This window comes from Pangasianodon hypophthalmus, chromosome 14 (genome assembly GCF_027358585.1).
Source record: "Pangasianodon hypophthalmus isolate fPanHyp1 chromosome 14, fPanHyp1.pri, whole genome shotgun sequence".
Taxonomy (NCBI): domain Eukaryota; kingdom Metazoa; phylum Chordata; class Actinopteri; order Siluriformes; family Pangasiidae; genus Pangasianodon; species Pangasianodon hypophthalmus.
Window position 1 is genome coordinate 19115849 of NC_069723.1, and position 26451 is coordinate 19142299.

General features: G+C 42.6%; 1 protein-coding gene across 1 annotated transcript in view; it reads right to left on the reverse strand.

The window, feature by feature from the left end:
* Positions 1 to 26451, reverse strand: part of kirrel3l (kirre like nephrin family adhesion molecule 3, like) — a 44547-nt gene that overhangs the window by 10494 nt on the left and 7602 nt on the right. Inside the window, exons 2-8 of the mRNA XM_026935057.3 lie at positions 7376 to 7528; positions 5816 to 5965; positions 3358 to 3515; positions 1484 to 1634; positions 1258 to 1363; positions 725 to 873; positions 187 to 314 (exon numbers count right to left, since the gene is read on the reverse strand). Of these exons, the coding sequence (XP_026790858.2) occupies positions 187 to 314; positions 725 to 873; positions 1258 to 1363; positions 1484 to 1634; positions 3358 to 3515; positions 5816 to 5965; positions 7376 to 7528 (995 nt within the window). The remainder of the gene's footprint in view (positions 1 to 186; positions 315 to 724; positions 874 to 1257; positions 1364 to 1483; positions 1635 to 3357; positions 3516 to 5815; positions 5966 to 7375; positions 7529 to 26451) is intronic.

Here is a 26451-nt window from a genome sequence, read left to right on the forward strand (position 1 = left end):
TTTCTTCTTAGGCTTCAAATCACAAATCAATACAGACTGTCATCACAACCCTGTTATTAGTCGTCAAACAGATGTACATTGTTTCAGTGTTAAAAGACGAACAAACAGTGGATCTCCCACTTTTCCTGCATCATGATGACAAAATTAAGACGAAATAAGCAAAGTGATACAAGAAGGTGGTATTACCACGCTGGATCCCTGTTTGGTCCACGCCAGGGTGAGTGGAGGGTTGCCAGTCCAGGAGCAGGTGAATGCCGCGTCCATGCCTGTGTCCACCGTCTGTGGTTTAGGCTCCGATAGCAGCCTGGGACCAACTACAGAGAGAACAAGGCAGAGTTCCTTTAAAAAACACACAATTATAGCACAAAGCATGTGTCCCTGATGATAACATCTCCTGAGAACGCAGCTTTTGATGCAATCTGCCTGGACGCACATGTGCAGTTAGTGATGCCTGTGCATCATTTAAGCCAAAATCTGTTATATTCAAGCTTCATTGCACAGCCTTGATACATTACTGGTGCCAATAGCTACAGAATTTAACTTTCAAATCAAGAGCAATCAAGAGGATAACTGGAGAGGATCTCAAGTACACGCAGCCAGCTATTTGAAATGGGAAATAGCCTTCTAAAGGAGTATTTGATTTGGAAAATGACATTTGCACAAATTCTCCACATTAGCCAAGACATGTTTAGTGTCACAAGACATTTGCTGTGAGTGCACGTACACTGCACGTCCACCAGTGTGCTGACGTTAGTGCTTCCCACAGAGTTGGACACCTCGCAGGACACAGGGTCTGTGAAATATGAGTAGTCCACCGTCACCTCCAGACTGTCCCCTTTGGCCTCGGGGATGGGGACGCCACCTTTAGACCACCTATTGGAGCAGAGACAGGGGATGTCTTGAAATAAAAACTTATTATCCCTAAACACAAAGATGAGATTGGAACTGTTTTATTCAATCAGTATTGAAATATTACCATATGTTTTTCTCGCAGATGATTACCTTTATTATTAACTGACAGGCAACTTTTTGGCAGTGTGTGAAATTCTTGTACGAAATACTGTAGATTTCTGAAACCTAGGTCCTAATGAGCAAACCGAAGGTCAACCTTATTATTTTGACCTTCAGTGGTGAACAAGGCATATTGACAGTAATCCAAATCCTCTCTGTGATTTTATTCCAGTCCTGCTCTGATATGACACTAATCTGGGATTATGTGCTGTGTGTATTTTTTTATTTATTTAAATTTTTTTTTACCTGTAGCCAGTGATCTCCGGGCTGGCGGAGGCTGAGCAGATGAACAGTACTTTGGCTCCTTCCATTACAGTCTGAGGCTGGACGGACAGAGTGACAGACGGGGGATCTACAACATAATGGCTCCATGTTACAGACGATCTCAAATGCAATGCACTACACTTTTTTGTGGCTTTACCCTCCAAGAGTAACCTACCTTACTCGTTTTTAAAAGATTCGATACACTTACGTTGAACGTTGATAGTGATGGAAGTCTGGCGTCCAGCCGGGGCTGCTGGGTTTAGGACCCTGCAGGTGTAGGTCCGTCCCGAATCACGGTCATCAGGCACTAGAGGTAACAGGCTGACCGCCGTCTCCCTCTTCCCGTCCTCCATCAGAGTCTAAAGGAAAACCAATGAAACAAATGGTCAATATAGGTCTAAGCAAACTCAGTAATTTCCTCTGTGCCTGTCAGTCCCAGTACAGGAGACGTGGCCTCTACGCCTGCCAGTTCCACTAGAGGAGGTGTGGCCTCTGTCAGACAGATGCATGATGGAGGCGTGGTCTTTGCCTGTGAGTCTTAGTAAATCTGGCACTTTTTCCAATCAAAACTGAACACCTCTAAATTGCATAACATTGAATCATTGGCTGCTCTGAGTGTATTCTCTATACTATATACCAGATTGCCAAGCGTGCATAGAATGAAGAGAGATACACGCCCCACTGCCTTTGCATCACTCTTCAAATGTGAAAGATTCAAAGAAGATCCAATAACCCCATTTATCATTTTAGACTTTCCAAACTCTCTTCTTTCTCGGCTTTAATACCATCTCCATGAAGCTGTGCGTATCCTCTGCAGTGTTGAGTGGGATTAGAGCTGGCTTTCCCTCAGTGTGGCAGGTGAGCGCGTATGTTTAATGATGCCATTTTGCTGCGTGCACATTTTTCCCGGCGAGCCCTCGATCAGCTCTTCCTGCTCCTCATCATCTCTTAAATCTGCTTATTGCGCTTGGCCAGATCGATTCGGCTAAGTGGGGAGAGGAGCGTGAGTTTTGGCAGGGGGGCAGCTTTCTGGGTGCGGTGTTAAGACAGTGCAGGGGCATTCTGGGAAATCAGGAGGAGGGGGTGTGGGGGCATTATGGGAAGCTGAGGGGCGGCAAATCGATGCATGAGCCCACTCTCTGGCAGACACACCTCCGGCTCAGAGCATTTTTACACTAGATTGAATCGCAACACTGCTTGTCAACACCCTTTCGCTTCATCTCCATCCCCTTTTTTCTTTTTTTAACAGTCCCTAATGCATTTTATCTCCCTCACATCCTGCTTACTCTTCTACTCCTTCACTTTTTTGCTCTTCTTTGTCTTTGTTTGTCTACCAGTCCCTCTTTGTTCTCCCCTTGTCACTCATCCCTCACTCTGTAGCACTCTTAAACAAGCATCTTTTGCCTTCTTTCACCTTCTATCTCTTCTCCTGTTGTTGCATCTGTCTCTTTTATCTCTCTCTCTTTCTCTCTCTCTCTCTCTCTCCTCCGCTTCCCTGCAGCTCCCGCCCTCTTAAGCGTGCAGTTTAGTGTCATTTAGCGTGGTCAGAGAGCATGACAAATGTGACACTTTCATGCCCGTTCATGCTCCGCTGAGTTCTCCATTGTGTTTCGGCATTGTCGACGCCGAGTTCCCCCTCTCTCACTCCCTTGCTCTTTCTCTCTGTCTCTTTGCTTTCCTTCTCCCCCTCCCTCTCTCTTGCACTCTCTCTGTGCAGAAACTCTGCTGTATCGGACGCTTATGCCTGTCTGCGCTTCAACATGCTCCATTTATGCTGGAGTGCCAGAACATCGGAGGGTGTGTGTGTGAGACAGAAGGATATTTATAAAGAATAAAAGGGAAGAAACCGGAGTGGGGGAAGGGCAGGGGAGTCATGATGGAGCGATGATGGAGTGAGTGCAACCGAATGAGACGTAGAAGGAAAAAGACTAACGCCTCAGTGACAGAAATGCATTAGAGCAGCAGAAAGAACGAGAGAAAAAAGAATATTTGATCGTAGAACTTTTTAGATGGAGGTGTGAAAAGCAGAACAGACAAAGAGCTGAGGAGAAAAAGACAAGTCGTGATCGTGTGCACGCCCACCTTCGCGTAGATTGCAGTGTGCATGACCTCTCCATCCCTGTACCAGGTGATCTCAGCTGCAGGCTTGGCTCCAGATGCACGGCATGTCAGGTTATGGGGAGCGTGAGCTTTCAGCCGCACCACAGGCCCTCCCTCGACGACAGGGTCTGAAGGTGGCACTGCAAGAACACATCATCATCATAAACACAATGCTAAATGAACAGGACGGCCAAAACAACGCAATCTTCCAAATACTGGAAATGTACAGTATTCCCCTTAACTCAAATGTAGTTGAGCAGCCAAGCCATATTTGATGCTTAACTGGTAGTAACTGGTATTCTGTATATCCTGTTTTTTTTTTTGGAATTTTTACTAAAAGAAAATTTCCTTTGCATAATAGACAATTGTTTAAATAATCGAACCCATATTACAGATATTATGTTGAGATTGACTCAAGAGTAACACGGGTACTTGTGCCTGTGCATTTGGGCTACGTTAAGTACAACATCCTGTTATATTAATATACATTGAGATACATTGACACAGATGCTGTTTTGCATTAATGTGAACAAAACTAATTTCCATTTTGGTCACACCAATTCAACAATTTATCAACACAACCAAAAAAGTGCAGTGCTGTTAGTGGGCTCATTGCTGGATTCTGTAATATCAGTATTTGAAAGGCCAATGTACCTGTAATAACGATAAACCACTGTGCATTTCTACTGAACATGACATTAGGGTTAAATCTCTTAAATTTTTTAAAAGTGCAGACTGTCAATAAGGATTCTTCGCTACAGATGCCTTCCTATCAAGCATTAGGTTTTATCTGCATCTATAAAAACAGTCCACAAACCCAGAGTGTAGGCTGTTTTGTGTTGTAATAGTGTTATATCAGGGCTCATGCGCCGAGGCCTTTTCCCAGCAACACTGCCGAAACATTCATCACCGGTGGCAGATATTTGACCTATATAGAGCGGGCCGGCTCGGTAAATGGGCCGCGAGATTGAGTTCGGTGCGTGGGACGGCTAAGTCTGTGTTTCTGCCCTTTTAACGGAGTCTTGCTTTGTTATTATGACTCTGTTTATGGCTCCTCTCGTGTGGCTCTGTTGCACCCGAATCAGTCATTAGTTCATTTATCTGTGCATCCGTAGCAAAGCAAACAGAGCGTGCCGTCAGGCATACACACTGTCCCTCTTTCTACTTTTTCAACAAAGCCAATTTCTGGAGCTGCATCACAATTGTCAGAGGTCTCTCCCTGGCTTGTGGCTGCGCGTTAATGGGATCCGCGTGCTAGGTGATTTTAATTTCCACGCGGATTCCCTTGACTGCGCCCTCGCCACTGACTCTTTTGACTGAGCTGGATTGCTTTGGTCTTATCCGGCCTGCATTGATTTGCACACACATGCAAGCACATGCACTCGCACCATTCCTTGGGATTCATTTCCTCCTCTTGTGACAGAGAACCTTGCCAAACTGTGCACAAAGCCTGTTGTTGTGGAGGTGCTGGAGCTCTGTTTTCCGCCCCCTCGCTTTTTTTTTATATATATGCATGCAGTAAGCAGAACGAGAGAGGAGCGCTGGCCGTCTGAACTTCCGCCAAGTGTGGCAGATTGAAGCGTGCGGTAAATAAACTTGTCTAATTAGGCTTGCATTTTTTCAAACCTGTTTTCTCTGCAGAAGTCTCCACGCAAGACATATCACAAGTTGTGCAGCTGGACTGATTTCACTAGCCACATACACTCATATTGTTGTGAGACTATTATACAGATGGCTTTGGGAAAGAAATTACCCGAGGTGGCCTTGTTGATGTTCCGCTGTCACCCACCAGGTGTCACCGCTGTTGCAGTGTTGAAATCCCCAGTGAGGCCCCTCCACACACCCTGCTGCCCACCCCAGCACTAAATGATCTACGGTGAATATGTAGATCATTCACATCGCGTTAGCGTAAAAGGCGCCCTGCGGTTGACAAATTTTGTGAGTTGCTGTGAAAAGTGCTAACTGTGCAGACTGCGACTTTTAACTGTGCATGCGAATCACCGGTGACTGCAGCAATCACATTATCTTAGCCTTTCACAGTGCTGATTACTGTGAGGAGAGAGAGAGAGAGACAGAGATAGAGAGAGACTGTGTGTGTGTGTGTGTGTGTGTGTGTGTGTGTGTTTCTTCTACAGCAACATCAACTCAGTTTTGCTTGGTTTTGAAAAAAAATACTGCCAGGGCATGATTTAAAATTGCAAATAAATTATGAAGCCATGACTTATGGGCTCAACGTGAGGAAGTGTTTATTCAGGGGAAACGCAAAGTTGCAGCGTTACACATTTCAGGCAGTATTTAAAACGCTGCTAATGAAATTGGCTAGTATGAGGGAAGCTGTAATTCCTCCTACAGTTAATAATCAGTTTCTGGAGAGGTGTACTATGGAGGGCTCCTCTCTCTCTCTCTCTCTCTCACACACACACACACACACAGTTCTTACCCAGGACAGTGAGTTTGGCTCGGTGTGAGCGCAGTGCTGCTTGCGTGGCCTGGCATTCGTACACGGCATCATCGGCCAGCTCTGCTGTTTCGATCACCAAGCTGTGCTCCCCTGATAGTGGATCTCCCATCAGGGAGTAACGTGCCCAACCTGGCACAAAAAAAAACAAAACAAAAAAAAAAAAAACACAACACTGTCAGAGATAAGGGATGGTCACAAAACACACACACCCACACAGAGGAAACCAGTACAGGGCCAGGGTTTCATCTCCACAGAGACACTATCAACTCTACACACAGTGACGTCTTTAAATGTCAGTGCTCAACAATTGATTCTCCACCTTGCTGAGAACAGGCAGCTGAGATGATTAGACAAATTAAACGCTTGTTTGTGCTATGTGCAGTTTGTTTGCCTTTTCTGCTCCTCCACTCAATAAAGCAGCGCCATACTGAAAGGAGCCAATGGCATTACACTCTCTAATACGCATACATTCATTCAGTTACAGCACGATGCCCTTTACCTGCCATAGCTCCAATGAGCTTTGTGTCCTGGTCTATAATTGGAAGGATCATGACAATGATGGAACAAGCCTGACTTTTATAAATGGACTCCTATAGTGTAGAGTGTAGCATGCAGTGTTCACATACATACACTATTGTGGGCGCTAGACTGCTTTCTCTGTGGCTTTCTGTGGCCTTGAACAGCTAGACTCTACCACTGTGTGTATGTATAATCACAGTTTTTTGGTATATCATTATATCATCTGGCAAGTTCACATTCTCAAAGATTTTCAGGTATCTAAGGAATAAAACAACTGAGCTCATTTTTATAGGAAAATAATCAACAATGGGATGGTGTGATGTGGCGCGGCGTGAAGTGGAGCTTCTGTTACCACCCCAAAGTTGATTACTGTCCAATAGCTACACACCCTGAATTATTTTATTCCCATTATACCACAGCAATTTCTGAACAGTTGGGATTTTTAAAAATTCATTAATTTATTAACGATGCCATGCTTTTTATCCATTTACGGTTACACTTAATGTTCTGGAATATCAGTGAGACAACTTAGCTCCTGTTATCACTTATGTGAGTCTCACCAGCCTTTCTTTTTTCTCTCTTCTTCTTCAAGTTAATAAAACAAAAAACATAAACAGTCATGTTAACAAAAAAAAAAAAAAAAAAACCACAAACAGAAGGCAATCTTATGCTTACAAAGTGCTAACACTGAAGACTCCTTCCATACTAATGTGAAATAAATGTCTCCTCACAGAAAACTTTTCATTATTATCACTTTTATCAACAATTTAACTTTTTTCTTTGTGGTTACATGGCCCGGAAATAATAGCATATCAGAAGGAGCACATGAACTTGTGGTTTGAATTACAGACAGTACTACTGTCAGAGCTGTGCTGTTAATAGAAGACAAATCCTGACTAATCAGAATTAAGAATTCATTAACACTATAGTATAGTATGTCAGAATGACGTATTATCGAATACTGCTGTACCAATTTACACCCAATTTTCCTGTTAGTAATGGTTGTTATAAAGCTCTTACCAGGTAAATCTCGTTCTCCACCAAGTGCTAGACCATCTTTGGTCCACTGAACCATGCCTCGATATCCCACGATGACACATGGAAGCGTCACCGATTGGCCAGCCACCACTACCTGGTCCTGGGGCTGCTGGGAAAAGTAGGCTGCTTCAGTCACTGTTGGAGCAACAGATACAGTTTATTAGTATTTGAGAAGATATAAACTTTTGAGTTCCACAAACTTAGAGATGACATAAAGCACCCAATTAAGAAAAAAAAAGAAAAGTAATGTTTCAACATACAATGTCACTTTTAGTAGACATACTATTTAAACTAATTTAAACTCCAATTTCTGGCTCAGCCAGTCCACTCTTGCAGTTCAATAACATCATAATGCTATTGCTCTGAGGTTTTTTTCTCTTGTCCTGCCTGCTTCACTGATTTTGTCTTTTAGATGAGCTTGCTTGGCGATGGCTGCACCATGGGAAAGCCATGCCGATACTCTAGCTTCAGCATGATGGACTATCTGTCATGCTACTTGCACCGGCACTTTGAGGTCAGTGATTTTACAGGAGGAGAGGGACAGGCAGGCACAGAGCGCGTTACCATGTTAGAGCAGAATCAGCAAAAAAACACCCCAGCCCATCTGTATTCGCACTCCTCTGTCACTAGTACTGTGCTAGCATTAGCATCAACAAAACACAAACAGCTAAAAGACTACCATTACTCAAGGTCCACACTACAGGAGGAAGTTGCCTTTTTACATCCAGCTAGCATCAGTTTGCCTTGCGGAAATGGCTGCCTGGAGGATATAAGTGAAGCCGCAAAAGCCTGTCGTATATCATTGTGAAATGGCATGCTCTACAGGGGGCTATCTGGTTGATGCTAGCACAGCTAATGTTGCATCATTCTCTCCTGGCTCAGGCTGAGACACATTTTGGTTTCCCGCGCTGACTGAGGAGGCTGGGTGTCAGCTGTTCATGACTTAGTTAACTCTTTCCTCTGTCCATATGGCGGTCTGATGGAGAGAGTGATGCCCTACTGAGCCGTGGAATCTGTCACCCTGTCCGTAGCTCAGTTTGTAGGTGGGGGTGGTGCTCCTTTTGTAGGAACGGATGTTAAACAATCAAAGCAGTGTTTGGCATCCCATGAGGGCCATCAGTTGTGTGCAAAAACAGAAAGAGAGAGAGAGAGAGTGAGTAGGGTGAAGGAAAGAAAGAGGGTGGGAGGGAGTAGCACCTGCTTTCAGTCTTGGCTGCACAGCTCGTGATCCTCTCAGTCTCTATCAGTCTTTTGTATATTATACTCTCAAATTGTGGATGTTCCCAATTCTCCAGTGAAATCACATTATAGTATGTTTTCCAAATGAATTCTTATTTGCACTGAAGCAATACTACTTTACACTAGGATACTAGAAGTTTTTTTATTTATTTCTCTGGAGGAAAAAGATTCTATATATAACCCTCAGAGGGTTTCCCTTACTGAAAAGGTCCTAAGTAGACATTTCAGAAAGCTAGACCCATTAACCACCTAAAGAATCCTTCGGTACCAATTTTAATCATGTAAAGAATCCTTTAATAACACTTTTAACCATCTAAAGAATCCTTTAGTAACACCTTTTGCGCCCAAAGGCAAACAAATTATACCAGGGGTCATCAAATGGTGAGGACTAAGAAAAGTATTTCAGCAGACCAAACCAAATACTTGTAAAATACTGTAGCAAAACTGATGAATGTTTAAAAAAAGACCTGGCTATATTCTAACCATGAACCATCTCAGCTTCTGTAGCACCCCTGTTGTGGTTTATCCAATCATGGTTATATAAATGATTTAGCTGAAGGCAGCTCATCAGACCAGAGACTAGCTATAAGGGCTAAAGACTTTAGGTCAGAAAGGAGAGCATTTTCATATACTATTTCTAGACTTTCATTCTTTGTTAAGCAAAGGCTTGTTTTAAAAGGTCAACAATAAAAACAAAATATTTAAAGGCGAAACGAAACGAACCGAGAAGAGTGAGTCCATGGCGCTATTCAAAAGTGGTGACGTGAAGTGGCACTACAAAACAAAAATAACCACTTTTAATTTTCTTTTTTTTTATAGCCAATGGTTATAGAAATGGCAATTGTTAAGTAGTAAGCACTAAACGGTTGAAAATGGTTGTTGACATTCAGTATTTTATGTAACCAGACCTGTTCTGTTAACGACTGAGAAAATGGACTTTAAAGTTTCATGCCACAATTGTCATGTAACGTTTTTACAACATGTTTTCTCTACACTTGAGAGGGTTTCAGGGCTTGGTCAGTTTGTCAGAAGATAAAATATGTTGAAAGGTTTATTTTTACACAGAACTTCAATTTCAACCAAAATCCTAGTTACTGCGTTTTCCCATCATAAGGCTCTTTTATTTGCTCCCTCATTCTTTCTAACCCTGACGTACACCAAACCCACACAGAGTGTCAATATGGCTGTTCCCTCACTGTGAGTTTCTCATCGCTGGAGCTCCCAAACCCCTACCGGATCCAGAAAGATGGCAACCAGCCGGAGGTAACAAATCCATTCAGAGACACAGAGAGTTTAGGCTTTAGAAGTTTAAAAGAGGTGGTGGAGGTGGTGGGATGGGGAGGGGGGTGGTTTTGGCACTCTTAAAAGAAAATGGCCTTCCCCCTGGTTTTGTTATTCCTCTCCCTCCCTCTTTTTTACTGTGTGGTTAAATAGTAGACTGGAGGATAAGGCCAGGCCCATTCACTCTGCCCTAAACCCACTCAAACCCCTAGTTCTAGGGCTAGGGTGTTTAAACAGAGGGGATGAGGGGCGAAAGGGGGTGAAATCAGGGCAACATACGGCGTCCAGAGCCGAGCCATTGTCCTCCTGTCCCTCGCTTTTAATAGGCCTCTTCATTTCCAATCAATCCTGCTAAATGCAAGTTTAATAGCTTTTCAATAGCGGCTTCCCCCGCCCCTCTAGGGACAACGGGATTTTCTCCCCATTCTCTCTCCATCTCGCTTTTTTCACTCGCTCTCTTTCACTCAATCATTCCCGCAGCTTCTTTTTCTCGCTGGTGAAAAGGGGCTTCCGAGCTTAGCTGACAGTGTTTGGGCCGCACTCAATTATCCACTCCATCGAAGGATGTTGCAAAGAAACCCCCTCCACTACCAGCACCACACACATACCACTATACTTCCATCTCTGTCTTTCTCTTTCTCTTCTTTGTCTTTCTGTTCTGTCGCACACTATCCGTCTCTTTTGCTTTCTTTGTATCTCTCTCTGAGCTGGTGCACATTTTTGAAAAGACCTTCTTGATCTTGGAGTCTTCCATGTAAAAAGAGAGAGAGAGAGAGAGAGAAATTTGAAAAATCAGCACTGCAATGGTGAAAGATAAACCATATACCTGAAAAGAATATTTGAAGATTACCAATTGGTGCTTCCATATAGAACTAAACCAGCCGTGCTCATGCATTTTTGAATGCAAAAAAAGAAACATTGTTTCCTCTCCTCACCAACCTTGCCATTCGCTTCACTTTTTTAAAAATAAGTTATTGAGTCTTTTCATGGACTCTCTAATTGTACTGTGCTTTTGGGATTCTACACGTTTGTATCCAGCACTGTATAAGCATCGATTGCAATTTAAAGCACGTTGCTCCGTCTAAACGTTTACGGCTTGTGATAATTCATCACAGCAGCCTGGGCTTTGAGCGGAATTCACACATTGACTCGCTTCCTTTTGAGTATTCACCAGATCCCATTAATAAGTACGCATACATATTATCTCTCACACTGAGCGCTCCAACATGCTCACATCTTGTCCAAGCCAAGATGATGCATATGCCAAGCTCAATTTATAAACACGAGACACAGACATGTCAACTGATCCACCGTGACAGCAGTCCAAAAATGTAAATCCAGTAATATACACATACATCACAACACGAATAAGCTCGCACCGTAGGAGTGATTCACTGCAATCCAAATCTATTTTCTGGAAAAAGCCCGACAACACATCACTGCGGGTTAATGACTCATTTCAAATTGGAATAATTCCTCTTTGCTGAATTACCCAATTCTTAGACGCTGGTTTAGCAGCTTAATTACACGAGAGCGCTCCTAACGGGGAAGATCATGATGAAAGATCGAGAGACGGGCGAGGTTAGGGAAGCACGGTGCGACGTTTTGATAACCCACAGGTTTCAGAGCAACGTGAGGTTAACGACGTCTAGTAAGATGTGAAGATGTCACACATGCTAAGTGAAATCAATCACCTTTGCATTTGTGTGAAAGAACATATTTATCCAAATACTACCACATCGGAATTATGCTAGCATGATGATTTGGAGATTTCTCTGCGAGGTTACCTTGAATGCAGAAATTATACTTGGTAGTTGACCAAACCATATTCTATTGTAACACTTTTGTCATAGCAGTTAGCTAAACCACATTCTAACTCTTTTTACTTAGCAGTTAGCTAAACCATATATATATATATATATATATATATATATATATATATATATATATATATATATATATATATATACATACATATATATTTTAACATTTTTTGCTTGGCAATTAGATAAACCCTATTATTACAAATTCTACTTAGCAATTAGGTTAAACCATATTTTTGGACCTTTTACTTAGCAATATAAACCATATTATTGCTTTGTATATTAGCTAAACCCTATTTTTTTACTCATTTACTTAGCAGTTAGCTAAACCATATTCTAACACTTTTCACTTTGTAGTTAGCTAAACCATATTCTAACACTTTTCACTTAGCAGTTAGCTAAACCATATTATTACTTTGTAGTTAGCTAAACCATATTCTTACAAATCTTACTTAGCAGTTAGCAAAACCATATTTTCAATTCTTCATGTTTTATGATGAAAAGCTACATGCTACATCTTCATAATGCTGGCTATATTATATTCTCTTTAGGTTTTAAAATGCCATTTTTTTCAGTTATGTTTTGTGTTTGTTACACACCTTTGAGTCACACCTTTAAAATTGGTAAGCACAAGTTTGATGAAGACATTGCTAGCATCTAGAAGTTGTTTATTACCATAATTCTGACATGCTGTGAATAAGCTACATGTTTTCATGCTAGTTGCTGTCAGTTCAGATGTTTGGGCTGTGAGATTTTCTACCTTTTTTTTTCTCAATTAAAATGATTAATAGTATCTTTTTTGATGTTTTTTCCCCCCTCAGAGCTGCAGTGTTGAACTTTTCTAGCATCAACGCTAATTGCTCAAAATTTTGAGAATGCTACATTCCCTACAATATGGCACATTCTAAGGGTGTAAAAAGAGGACATTTCAAAAGGACGTGTGTGTGTGTGTGTGTCTTCGTCTTCCCCTCCCCTTAGTAACAAGGTCAAAACACACTTGGCCTGTCAGACTTTAATCCGGATTTTTCAAAAAAGGGAGATCATTTCACAGGCCTGGATGGCAGCAGGGCAGAGCGGGCGTGTGTGTTTGTGTGTGTGTTTGTGTATGCGGTAGGGGGTTATGTCATGTCGTAAATAGGGCAGACGTGCTGTTGGGATTGCAGGGCGCATTTACCAGCTACGTTGACTTGTGACTTTGCTTTTTTAATCACACACGAGCCAAGCTAAGTGCAGCAGTGGACGAGAGCATGCCATATTAAACAACTTTGCTTTTCTTCCTCCCCAATTTCTCTGTGCTGTTTTTAGAGCTCGGGATCCATCTGAGGACTCACTGAGAGCAAAATGGATGGACAGATATTAGCAATGATCCCGCTCTGGCTACTATCACCAGAGACTGCACAGAAAGAGAGACTTGATGGTGCATGTGAGTGTGTGTGTGTGTGTGTGTGTGTGTGTGTGAGAGAGTGAGTGTGTGTGTGTGTGGCAGTATTGTAAACTGTTGGCTGGTACTTTATCCTTTCAGACTGCTATAAATCAGAATATTCATCTCAGGTCTGACCTTATTCGGTGCTGTGTCGTGCCCTGTGTTTATTGCGCCAGTGACGATGTTAAAGTGCAGAAATGTTCTTCATCACTGCACGTCTTCCAAACATGTGATCCCCACCAGCCAATTTTAAACATGTCACCCATTTCAAAAATAGAGCTCAATCTACACGACTTGTGTGACATATACAAAAACAGTGTTTTACAAAGTTTCCTAAAGGGATGGGCGGCACACCAAGAAGATTACAACAGTGCAAGTTGTACTCTGTGCCTGTTAATCCACATATCCTGATACTTCATTATTACTGAAAAACAACAAAACACTACTGAGTTTATAAGGTCTATAATTGCATATTTGAACTATGAAGAATCTACTACTGTAGATGATTTTTGAGTTCCCATAACAGAGACTATAACTGCCAAATAAATTAAGTGTGGAGCAATGGTCAATGTTTGAACCAACCTGTCCCATCACGCATCACAAAAGGGGAGGGACTTATAGCAAATAATGTACTCATCAGAATGTGCTGTTATTAGTTACATTACATTGGTTAGGCTGCATTACACCACAATATAACTGATTATTTTCCTATCAGCGTGGTCTGTCATGTTCTATTTAATATGTATACTAAACTTTTTTTGGACTATCAGCTGCAGTGGGTTACAGTTCACTTGGTCACTTGTAGAAATATCACTGACACCCAAAATACTTTCAGAAAAGTTTATATTGTAAACTGACATAATTTACTGGTACAATAATAAAAGTCTCACCATATTTACTCATCAGAAGTGCTTTATTATGCTTTATTTAATGCAATAGAAGGTTCTTAACTATTTGCAGGCTGTGCATCAAATAAAGTGGACGTGTTAGTGAAGTAGAAATAATACATAAATGAGATGAGGATGTTTCAATCAAAGCTCCCTGTAAGTCCCGCCCCATTTATATATCACTACTGGTTACTAGTGGCTGGTTCAAATACCTCTACACCCACTCCCTGCTTTTCTGGCTTTTAAAGACTGTGAACGCCGTTTGAAAAAAGACTTTAGGCAGCAACTCAACACACACATACTGTAGACACACACATATGGCATGGCCACCCTGAGTGCTGTGAGCTCTAATGGTGTGGTTAGCCAGAGAGGCTGACCCAACCTTATATCCATTACGCTTAGCCGCCATGCTCTCAGGAGAATGTGCCCTGATGCTGCCCACTGCTCACACTGATAATTCAACAACGTGCTAAAAAAGCAGCAAATGCTGCCCTGCAGACCCTCGCTTTCAGCTGACCCGCTCCCTCTTTCCGCCTCTGGTCTCATTTCTGTGGACAGATAGATAGAGAGTGAGATAGATGGATGTGCAGAGGGGAGGGAGAGAAAATTAAAAAAATAGCTCGCTGGAAAATAAGCAGGCTGTGCTGCCTAAAAGCGATGAATTGTGTCTGCTTTAGATAAGGCCGCTAAAGCCGTGCTGGAGAGAGCGAGCTCAATTTCGCACTGGGGAATTATTATCCTTTTGTTTTGCCGTGGAAGGCCCTTTTTGTCTCAGTCTCATTGTGGGAGTGTGTGCGTGTGGGCGGCCGGGTGGAGTGTGTGTTAAGCTGCGATATAAAAAGCATTTGTTAGGGTCTTTGGTGAAGAGTGTGCTGGATCTCATAAGCAAGAGTCTTATGTTTTTTCCAGTAGTCTAAACAAGCCACCTGTGTCTACTTGTGCCCTCTCCCAACCTGGCACATGGCATCCCTTTCTTTTCTCTCCTCTGCTTTCTGTCCTCATCTCTCGCCTCTTATTTCCCCGTTGCCTTTCTTATGCTCTCTTCCTCTTTTTTCTGTCATTTTATGTCTAAATTGCAAGCTAACAGCTTTTTGAGGACTGTAAGCACAGGAGTTTAATCCTCCTAGCCACTCTTTCATGCTCCTCTTCTTTGTTGGTTTCCTGGCACCAATCAGGAGCCTTTTCACAATTCCTCAATTCCTTCAATCCACTTTCTATCCATCCATCCATCTGCACCCCCCCTCCATTTTTTTGGAGCTAACCCACTGTGGTGCACTTCCACGGTCAGTTTTCTCCCACTAAATACCTCCCCAGGCTCCTTTTCAGACTTATCTACAGTGTGACTGATTTGCCTTCTCCACGCTTTTACTTTTCTGCACTCGTCTTCTGTTTTTCATCCCTCCCCTCTTTCATTCTTTCTATCTCTCATCCCAGTTTGTCTATCTATGGCCTTGAAAATTACAGAGGATGGACTGGGTCTGTCAGTCTGAGAAGAGCGACATGGAAAGAGAGAGAGAGAGAGAGGGGGTAAAGGGAGGAGGGCAGGAAGGGATCACATGGACTAACGGACATGTGGACACTCCCACATCACCGCTGGAGGTTTAAAGGGGTAGGATGAGTCCCTGACAGATTGAGGACTCAAAAGAAGACACTTTGATGGAACTCTAATCACTGTTCCTCAGCAGGACTGTCACCCTCAGTTTTGTCCCCTCTCCATGTCTATCTCTCTCTCCTGTTCCTGTCGCAACACTGTTCCAATTATGTCGTCACACCGTCAGTCACGCTGAACGCATCATCAGGCCACATCATCCGCCCTTCTCCACATCAGGCTTAGAGGATATAAGCGCACACAACTAAACACTGTATACATGCTTCACATGTTGATGTGTCTAAGATTACAGTAATCAGACCTGCATCATTAAACGTTACTGTAAATTGATAATAATCATGTGTTATTCTTTAATTAATAAACATCATTATTGTTCACAATTGCTGTGATGTAAGAGAAACAAAACTTGCTGTTATTGGAAAATAATCTACTTTCAAGTGGTAAAAGTAACTCACTTTGCACCACCACGACATTTCTTATTTTCCTATAACAGCATGTCACTGAGTGTTTTTATTCCTTATTTAACTGTTCTTGTATACGTCACGCTCATGTGTACTGTTAGTGTCTATTTTCTCAAGAGATTCTAACACCATCAACATTTTGTCCAATGATATTACTCAGTGGCTCACGTCAGTCCTCTCCTCCACTTTTGGACAAAAGCGGCCTCTCTTAGAGCTGCAGGAATTCCAGCGTGATAAATAAATAAATAAATAAATAAATATATAAATAAATAATACAGACTAAAGGAGGAGAGGAAGGGGGAGGAAAAGATTGTCTGTACACATCAGCGGACTGTCTTGACATGATGTTGATTGAGCCCGTCTTGTCATTTCGTGCCCCCTGGTGCTTTCCGGACAAGACTGGTGAAGCTCTCGCTCTATCTCTCTTTCTCTGCTTGGTGAGAGTCTCTCAGTATGATTTACAGCGCTTTTAGATCATTAGCTCTGTGCGCTGTTTGCATAAACGTGTCTGCCCTATGATCCGAAACCCAGAGCAGCGTCTACTTTCGACGTGAGACGGATGCTGTGCGCTGCAGAGTGAAGAAAACAAATGAATAAAGGAAATGGAGAAAAAATAAATAAATGAATAAGCGCAGTCTTTGTGTCTGTACCCGATCCGTTCCTCGGGCGAAGACATCAGGGTAAACAACGGGCGAGGAAAAATACGCAGCACGATAAATAAGACAAGGCGATTAAAAATCCATAAAGACAATAGAAAGAGCACGTTATAACAGAGCCCTCTACTACTCCCTGAGTCGATCACGCTTCTTCTTAAAGGCATAGTAAATGAAAATGATAGAATATGCAGCTTACACTGAGTCGCTGGTACGTCAGGCTCAATGCCCTGAGGTGTCAATTAATTTAGTCTTGGGATTTGTAGCCTACGCTTCCTAATTGAGCCCAGTACAGGCCCCTGTGGCTCTTCCCTACTGAAAAAAGTATGTTTTATAATTAATCATTTTCTTCTTCTGCTGTCATTATTATTATTATTATTATTATTATTATTAGTAGTATTTATTTTTTAACAAGGGCAATATTTTGTAAATGTATGCATCTCATTACTACAGTTGAAGACCTGTTAGATGCTGTTGACCTGCTGCTATTTCAGAATGAAAGGCTCCAGTTCTGCATTCAAGCTGAGGCTATATATTTGTGTGTGTGCCACAGAGCATCTTTGAAAATAAGTTGAGCATCTTTGAAAATAAGTAAGGACAGGTTCAATGAACATAAAGATGGTTAAAGTGTACTTTCTGCAAATTTAGAAATTAATGTGGACTTGGTATTTTTTCTATTGAAGCTTTGACTCTGATTTCTTGTTTTTTCCCCATACTCCATGTTAAAAAAGGAAAAGGAAGAAAGCGAACATGTATTTGTCCTTCATCCTTACGTAGAGCATTCATGATGCATATAGCCTACAATAAAATAATCCATAAGTGCTCCGTGTCGTTCTCTTTGCTCCTTTTAACATCGTCCTTCAACCCACCACTTTGGAGACACCTTGAATCCCAATCGAGCAGCATCAAATCAAACAAAAGACCATCTGAGATGGCAAGCAGTCTCCATCGGCTGCTAAAAGGCCAACGCTCAAGTCTAGGCGTCCTTCAAGCAGTCACAGATTAATCAATGCTTGTGGTTTTCTTCATCTACCACAATGTCTGCTCTTTTTCCCCAAGGTGGGTGTGTGTGAGCAAAACCATATTAATCAAAACCATTTATTTATTATACCTAATTTTATGGACTTGAATTGTTCTTTAAATGATTTGTTGATTAAAAGAAAAGAAAGTAATTGTGGGAAAATCATACATACATCCTGATTTGCTACACGTGGATTTAAAAAAAAAAAAATTCCTGAAACGCCATTAAGTTAGCGTTGATTAGTGAAGGTGTGTAATTACGCTGAAATGTAGAGTCAGGGTTTTTTTTTTTCAGAATGTACGTTTCCTCTAGAAGAATCAGGCCTTGATTAATGAACAAATGATTAATGAGAGAACTAATTAATCGATTAATTATTAAGCATGCAGTCCAGAGAAGAGGAAATAAAGGATAAAGAAAAGTGGAAGCAGCCTTTTTGGAGAAAGAATTTGGATCCGAACGTGATCCGTTCTGTTTGTTTTGTGTTGCCAGCGGTCAGGTGGAGGCAATACACAACGTAAATGTCAGGTCATGAACTCTCCTTTGACTACCATATGGCTTGCAGGTGTCAGAAGAAAAACAAGTGAACTTTGGAGTCAATAACCTTATGCTAACTGCAAGCCGACTGATTTGCGGTGCTAATGCAAATCTTTGAGGTACAGCTTCACCCTTCACACACTGTGGGTCACTCAGTGTCCTCCCTCTACACCTCACCTTTAAGTAGGACACTCCATCACTCTTCGCTAACACACGACATGGTCCACTGTGGCGTGACGGCGACCGAACGCTACCCAGTACGCTGTGATGTATGAAACATGGCCCATGCCAGAAACTATGATATACTGTAGTATTTTTCCAGTCAAGTTTGACCTTTTTTCCTCTCCTGATATTAATCGTTGCAGTGCCAGAAAACATGCATGATCTATTTCTCCCCCAGGATCTCCATGAACTTTCAGGCACTGCTGCGTCCTCGCTACATCTTTACTTAGCCATGGTTTTTTTTTTTTTTTTAGTCTTTCCTCCTGCTTTCTCCTGCACAACAACTCTGTTCCTGCCTTTCATCGCCATCCCTCTCCCCCTATGCACACTCCCGCTCTGGGATTCATCGTGGCCCACAGTTATTTTATGATCGGTGCTGAGTTTATGGCGGCCTTTAAAAAAATGCGATGCTGTGTCCCCTAGAGAAAACCCCCGGCTTGAGCTTAGGAGGAGGTGTTCCATGATATCCACCATTATATATCTCAGCAGTTTGGCTGTGACATTATTAGCAGAGTCTCTGACCAACGGGAAGAGCTGGAGAGCTTTGGAGAAAATCTCCAGGGGCTTTTGGAAAGCCAAAGAAGAGGAAGATGAAGAAGAAGAAATGGGAAAAAAATGGATGGAGAAGGGGCCTCGAGGCTGTGAGGCAGGATTGTTTTCAGCTAATGTGATGGAAAGGACTCTCTCTGTCAGTCTCTCTCTACCCCTTACCCCCCCTCCCCACCCTTTGCTCTTTTCTCTATCTTCCTGTTGACTGGTCCTGTGTTGTGTGTTGGCAGCGTGGAATCGCACAGTTTCTCAGTCCACATGGGGTGAAAAGACCTTTGTCCTTCCAGTTGGCTTGGCTCATTGACTGCTTTTCTTGGACATATGGTTCCTGTGTGTCGGTTTCAGCCCGTCCCTGCACAAGAATGCTGTGGGAGGGACGTCTGACTCCTACTTTTCCAAACTCCCTCTTTAACACCTCAGCCTGCTTGTGCTTTTGATGAAGTTAAACACTTCATTGGGAGTCTTTTTTAGTGACTCTCTTTCACCACCAACTTTGACAGTTAACGGACCATAATGTAGATAATGGACACTGTGTGTGTGTGTGTGTTGGTTTGGGAAGTGAAAAGATGTTTTCCAACACAACCCACACATTCATATCTAGTACGAAATATGATTGCTGATACAATCTCCCTTCCACACCCTTTGCCATTCCCTCCCAACGCTCTTTATCATCCTTAGAAAAATATTTTCTGTATAACACGCGTGTTCTCTCCTCCATCTCTTCCTCTATTGATGCATCTTTTTCAGTATTGTCTCACACACCCACACTGTTTAGTTGGACAGAGGCTTAGGCAGCAGTAATAGATGGATGCTGGGCAGTGAAGCCTGTATCTCTGATGCCCAGGCTCCTGCTGGAGTGTCTCAGCATGTCTCGCTGTGATAAGCCTTTTAATTAAGTGTCTAACAAGGACGTCTAGGGGTATCCGTCGAGGGGACACGGTTGGCCGTGTATGAACCCATTAACTAGAGGGAAGGAGGGATTTAGAGAGAGAGAGAGAGAGAGAGAGAAAGTGTCTTTAATACTCCCTTGGTTATTTCATATGAGAATGACAAAAACAAGACACCAAGGAAATAACCGAACCTCTTCTTGACATCTCCAGTTTTCCAGATAAGATAAAACTTCATTTTCACATCACACTTGGTTTCTTAGACAGATAAACAGGTGACGCAGGAAGGTCTCTTGTACCATCAGATGCCACTATTGATCATTAGACAGAGCGGCCGGACAACCTGGAGATTGCCTGCCTGCAGCTCAACGCCAATTCAATACTGGCTTCACAGGATATAGGGTTTGAATCTCAGGAAGTCCAGATCAATCTGTATAGATTGATAATGAAAAAAGTCCCTTTTTGCTTATCTACCCCACTTCGGCTGTGTGGAAGAGTAGGAATAGATAGGGTTAGGGGCTATCTCCACAACACAGAAGAGGGGAAACAGAAGAGGGAAAATGGCACAGGAGAGACTGAAAAGGAGAAAACGTACTTTCCTGTCTTTCTTCTGCTGTGCAATCTGTTCTGCCTGCACTTGTCCCACTTGTCCGCTCAATCCCAAAAGCAGTCTTGCTGTCTCCTTCTTAAAATCCTTCAATCTTCTTTTTTGAGCGAAGTGTCTTTTAAACCTTAATTAAAACCAACTCCAAAAGCCCTTCTCTTTCCTGGGGGCAAGACCTGAAATCAGCTTAGAACAATCAATGAGATGGATAGAGGCAAGAGGGAAGAGGGAGAAAGAGAAAAATAACAGAAAGAAGAATGAAAAAACACAGAAGGACTTGCATCTACTCTCAAGGAATGGTGGTCAGAGGCTCAGCTTGACCTCTTGACCTGGAGCTTCTCGCAAGATTAAGCAACCAACAAAGCATCTCAAGTGAGAAAACATGGCCAGCGAACAATGGCTGCCAGACGTGAAGCATATTGGATTTTAATTAAGAGCCTAGACAACATGTTAGGGCCATGTTGAAAAAGGCCGTGGGACTCAGAGGAGCCCTAGTTCTTCAAGCACTTGACCATCCAGTGCAGCTCTATGCCATTTCCCCCCACACAAAGTCTTTCTCTTCTCTTTTGTGTGCTTTTTTCTCCTTTCACACATTCTCTTGCCTTTATTTCTCAAAGACTCAAACAAGGACTAAAAAAGGCCCTGTGTGCCTGTCCACTCATTCACATGTGCCTGGTGAGAATGGCAAACAGAGACTTCTCTCCCAGCTCCTTCGAGAGTTATCTGTCATTCCCCCACCCTTTTTTTTTCTTGGGTTATTACTCTCTCACTCTCTTTCTTGTAACAAGGTACAAGGAGCCAATGCCTCTTGAGGATGAGCGAGAATGATAAGGTTAAAATGGACTAAAAAAAAGGTGTGTGATTATGTGATACGGGACAAACTGAATTATCTCAATTGTGAAAGTGGTGGTGGGATGAAAGAAGGGATGGGACAGAAAGTGAGAGAGGGAGAAATAATTATTTGTCAGCAACACTGCCAGGAAGGAAATGCCTTATGCCAACGTGGAGAGGAAAGGACCAGCGTTAATTTAATTGCGTCTAAACCCGTATATTTTTCTGGGATGCTGGATTGAGTGACATTTGCTAGAAATATTGCTAGATGTGTAAAGTTTCAGTGGGCTGGGTGTTGCTCTTTTCAGTCCTTTTTGTCTTTTGTCTTTATCCATACCCACAGCTAGATACAGCTAGCGCTAATAATGCCACTAGCTAATGAACGTGGAGGGTTAGCAGCAAGCTTTCGAGAGTGCTAACATGACAAAGAGACAAAAAAACTCACTGACACACATACTGGAATACCAAGCGCCTGGTCAGAGACAGGTCATCGACACCTCCACAGGCAAGAAAAGCAAGTCGTTAATTGGTGCGAAAACACACACCGACTTGTGTAATGGGCATTCGAGGAGGCTGGATCTTGTTAACACAATACACTAGATCATGGTGAGGTGGAGAAGACAGGGACAGAAGGAATGGGGAAAATAGTGTGTGAGAGAGAGAAAGGAGGCCTTGTTTGGTGAGGATAGTCTCAGATCAGCACTAGCATTGCTTTGTCCCCTGCCTAGCTCGGAGGAACAGTTAATGGACCTTTCCTCTCCCACTGCTGTGTAAAACTGGCGGCAGTGCCATCATCAAAGCCAGAGGAAATGAATTAAGGTCCGCAGTACTGGGAACAAACTTCGACCCCTCAGGACATCGCCTTTGACCATGGTGCATTTTTAACACACGACATGAGGAGCACAGACACTTCCCATTTTTTCCCTCTTCCCTCCCAACTCCCCTCCTGAGTCAAATCTGCTCCTTTTTTACACTTAAGTGAACTCGTTAATAACATTAGCAAAACAAAGGCGGCTCTGTGCCAGGCTGCCACATCGGAGTCCCACAGAAGAACCAATTTTACACAAACTCTTATAAAACACTGTGCACAATGCATCTCTTTCACACTCATTTTATATTGAAACTAGAAGTGTATGAAGAGCTAATCAGCTACTGTGGTGGATTTGGGACCCTCCCTCTGGCTTGGCTGAAAGGGGCTCCAGGGCTTCCTGATTGCCCCGGTCAGCCTTCCTAAGTAGGCTGTGATTGAGTGGGACCGTTAAGGGATCATCTATCACTACTCTAAGCTAGCTTAGGGAAGGAAAATGGACACGTGACACACCCACAAGGACCCCACATAAGCACATAAAAGCGATATTAAATTAAAGCTAGTGTAGTTCAATTACATGAGATTTACACTGGAGTACATTATGCCAGCAGTTTTATTGTGTACACTCAAGCCTATAGAAAGTACTCCTTTTCCAGTGATGTAATATTGAAGGATACATTGTATTGAATGCAATGATAGACTCAAATCCATAGCAGACCTGCATGCCATTCCTCAAGGCATCACTTTCATACAAGCTAAACAAAATGTTTTTCTTTCAGATCCTTTTCATTCCTGCCATTGTTTTTAGAGGTTGCTCTTAAATCAGTTCTTTATATCCTCTCAGCATGCTAGCTGAAGTTATGTGAAAGCTGAGGCTGCTAGCTTCCGGCCAGTGTGATAGGAGCGCATCTCTCTGCCGCTCTTAGTGGCACTTCAGGACTAATGCAGAGATAGCAGGGTGTCTTTCTGTCTTTTGGTCTGTTTGTCTGTCTATCTGTCTGCCACTGAGACAGTACAATTCTGCCATTTCTCCCCACCTTGCCAGTTAGACTAAGTCTGCGCCAGTTTTTCCCTACACTACACTGTTTCAGCCTCACGCTGCGCAAGAGAATATTTGATATGTTGGTGGTGAAAGAGCAAAGCAAGTCTCCTAAGGTGAGATGTGAGAGAAGCTTTTCTGTAGTCACATCTTACTGGTGCCTTCAAATCTCAGTGCTATATCTCTCCACTGCCACAGAAAACAGACCACGTACTTTGGTCTATTTCAATCTCTTCTTCTGTTCATTCGCTTTCCCAATCTGTGACCGTCTGTTTATCTATATGTCTAATTATGCTGTCTGTCTTATGTAATTTGCGCCTGGATAAATGGTTGTCTGCTAGAGACCCTTTCCTCCTCCTCCTCTGTTGCTTCCACATAACAAATTAGAGGAACAATGGCTGCAAATGGGCTACTGCATCAAACAGGATGATGGATGAGTGATGGGCGCTCACCGAGGGTTGAGCTCTCATCCCTTCCCACCCGCTGTCGGCAACTCCTTGCGCAGATAAAGAAACTTCTAGTGTGCTCGATTGCGCGATCTTCAAAAGCGCTTTCATCCAACTCCATGCGTCACCTGATTGTGTCTGTTTTTGAGTGTGCCTTCCTGTCATCATGCTAATCAAGCAACTTCTCTTGCTCTTTCTCTTTCTTTCTATCTCTCTCGCTCTGCCTTCCCACTCCTTTCCACTCTCTAATCTCTGTCATTATGTCTGAGTGACAAGTACTCCACGCCAGCACCCACTGCAAGACTGAGCTTGAGGACAGAACGTCGAGAGTAAACATTCAACATCCTGTACAGCAAGCCTGAGGTAGCTGTTTGTGGAAATGTGTGTGTACATGCTTGCTTGCATTTCCTCCCCAGGGATCAGCAGGGGTGGATGCTTCAGTGCCACAAGATACACACAGAAAGTTCTCTCACTGGAGAGAGCCTGTATAGACTTCTGGGAAATCTCAGTAGAGATTCTTGCATATGTTCAGGTAAGAGACTCAAGATCAAATTCAAGCACCCACTCTTTCCTTCTTGCCTTTCCACCTGGCTTCCACAGCTTGAAGAACCCGTGTGCCCATGGCTACTTAGTTTTCTCCATGTTTCCCTTTTTGAGCTCGCCCAAGGTGCTGAAATGCTCCACCTTGTTGTTCCTCTCCTATTTCAGTCTGTGTCTACCTCAAAGGCTGAGACATTGTTCTTCCCCTTTTACCAAAAGAGAACACAAATGCAGGGATTGCTGCACTTTGGTACAAGGGTATCCATTACCTTCTGAGCTAAGCCGCTGGAAGTTAATCTCTTTGAGCCCCCTTTCTAGCCTGCGATGGCATGCCACTCTTTCAGGCTCCAAAGACTCCTGTATCTTTTTGCTAAGTGGGTTTTGTTTTCATTCTCTTTCTTCCTGCCTTTCCTATTCTTCCTTTGTTGTCTTCTTTCTCAGATTTGTTGAAATAGCTTGCCTAGTAGAAAATCTGATACTCCACCATCCACACACACCACCCATTCACCATTTTTTAAAAATATATCTGCACTGTTCAATAAAATTAATGTTTGGACTAAGAGTGAGCAAGACTTGATCGATGGGCTTTGAGTGACACACCTCAGCCGATTGCAAATTGGCCAACTTTCCTTCCAGCCTCCCAGAGTGGCTTACAAATCTGGATAGGGGCTCAGAGAAATAAGGAAAGGAAAAGCGCAGAAGAAACTGAAATTGGACATTGGACTTTTCTTGGCATGAAATCCAGCTGTGTGACAACAAACGGAAGATCTGTTCACCTCTGCTCAGCAAAGCAGCCTCATCCAATGTTTGTCTCCAGTGCCGTGTGTTATGCTTAACGGTTGAATCACTGGAATAATATTTGCGCTCGCATTCCACCCAAGACTTCAGGGTGGAGAGCTCTTGCTTTGTGCAGAGAGAGGGACTTGAGATGATGATAATAAGGGTCCTCCTCTCAGCGTGAGAGTCATTCAGCGCCTTCATGACTCATGAAGAGATGGTCTAAGATCAGCCAAAATGATACACAACAGTCAAGGACAAGGACAAATCATACGATTTGATCTAAGAGGGTGCTGGAAAGTTCTAAGGTGAAAAATTTGGGCACAATCAATGCGCCAAACTTAATCTTTGTGTTTCCTTTGTTTATCTGAGTTGTGTGAAGTCTTGTGACACTGGGCAATTGTTAATGAGGCAGCCGAGCTTTGACTAATCACTCCGTAAAGGGCACGTAGCCGTAACCATGGGAAACACACGGCTTAGCTTAGCCCTTGTGCACACACTGCATTAAAGCCAAAACAATCCTTCACAGCCAGTCATCTGTGCATGATTCATGTATGAATATTCATCGATGACTACAATGCCAATTCATCTAGTAATAAACCAGTGCATTCTCTGTCCTATGGAAACTTGACAGCCTTCACTGATAGAGCAGCTATATCTAATAGTAAAAAGACAGCTATATAAACAGTGGTTTTCTCTCTGTGCTGAATATCCCTCTGCATCAGGTCCATCTTTAATACCGGGTTCAGGAGCTGCAACTCAAAACGATAACGCAAACGCAGATATTGCTGCAACGTGGAAGACAAATTCCAATTCACTACTGTTTTCTGTGTCCCTACAGGAGACATGAAATTCTTGTCTTGTCTTTATTGTAAAACAGAAAATTGGTGTATGGCCTGTCATATTTTCATTGTATTCCCAAATATGCACTAAACCTGACCGGGCAAGCGTGATCTCTAAATTGCGATACATCTCAGTATTAAGAGATGACACTTTTTTCGGAAAGAAAACCTTATAGCCTAAGCCTAATATTTCTAAAGATAGTTTGATTGAGTTTAAATGTAGCTTTCTCCTGAGGCATTGTTTATTAATTTGCTGTAATTTAACCCCCCCCCCCCAGCTCAGTCTCCCCCTCTGTGGGTCAAGGAGTAAATCAAAGAGCAAACACTCTCTTAACTCTGCATTGGATGCAAATTTTAGGAGATAACTTTTTCTATTCACTTATGTTTACTCAGCTTCTATCTCCATCTTATCTCTTTGCCTGTTATATTATGAATCAACATTGAAACAAACTTTGATTTTAAATATGATACTGATTATATTGAGACAGCAATATAACCAGCATCATATTTAAGGCACCATTTGAAAGGGTGTTTTTCAGAAACACATTCAAAAATAAGAACCTGCAAATAAAAATGGCAGAT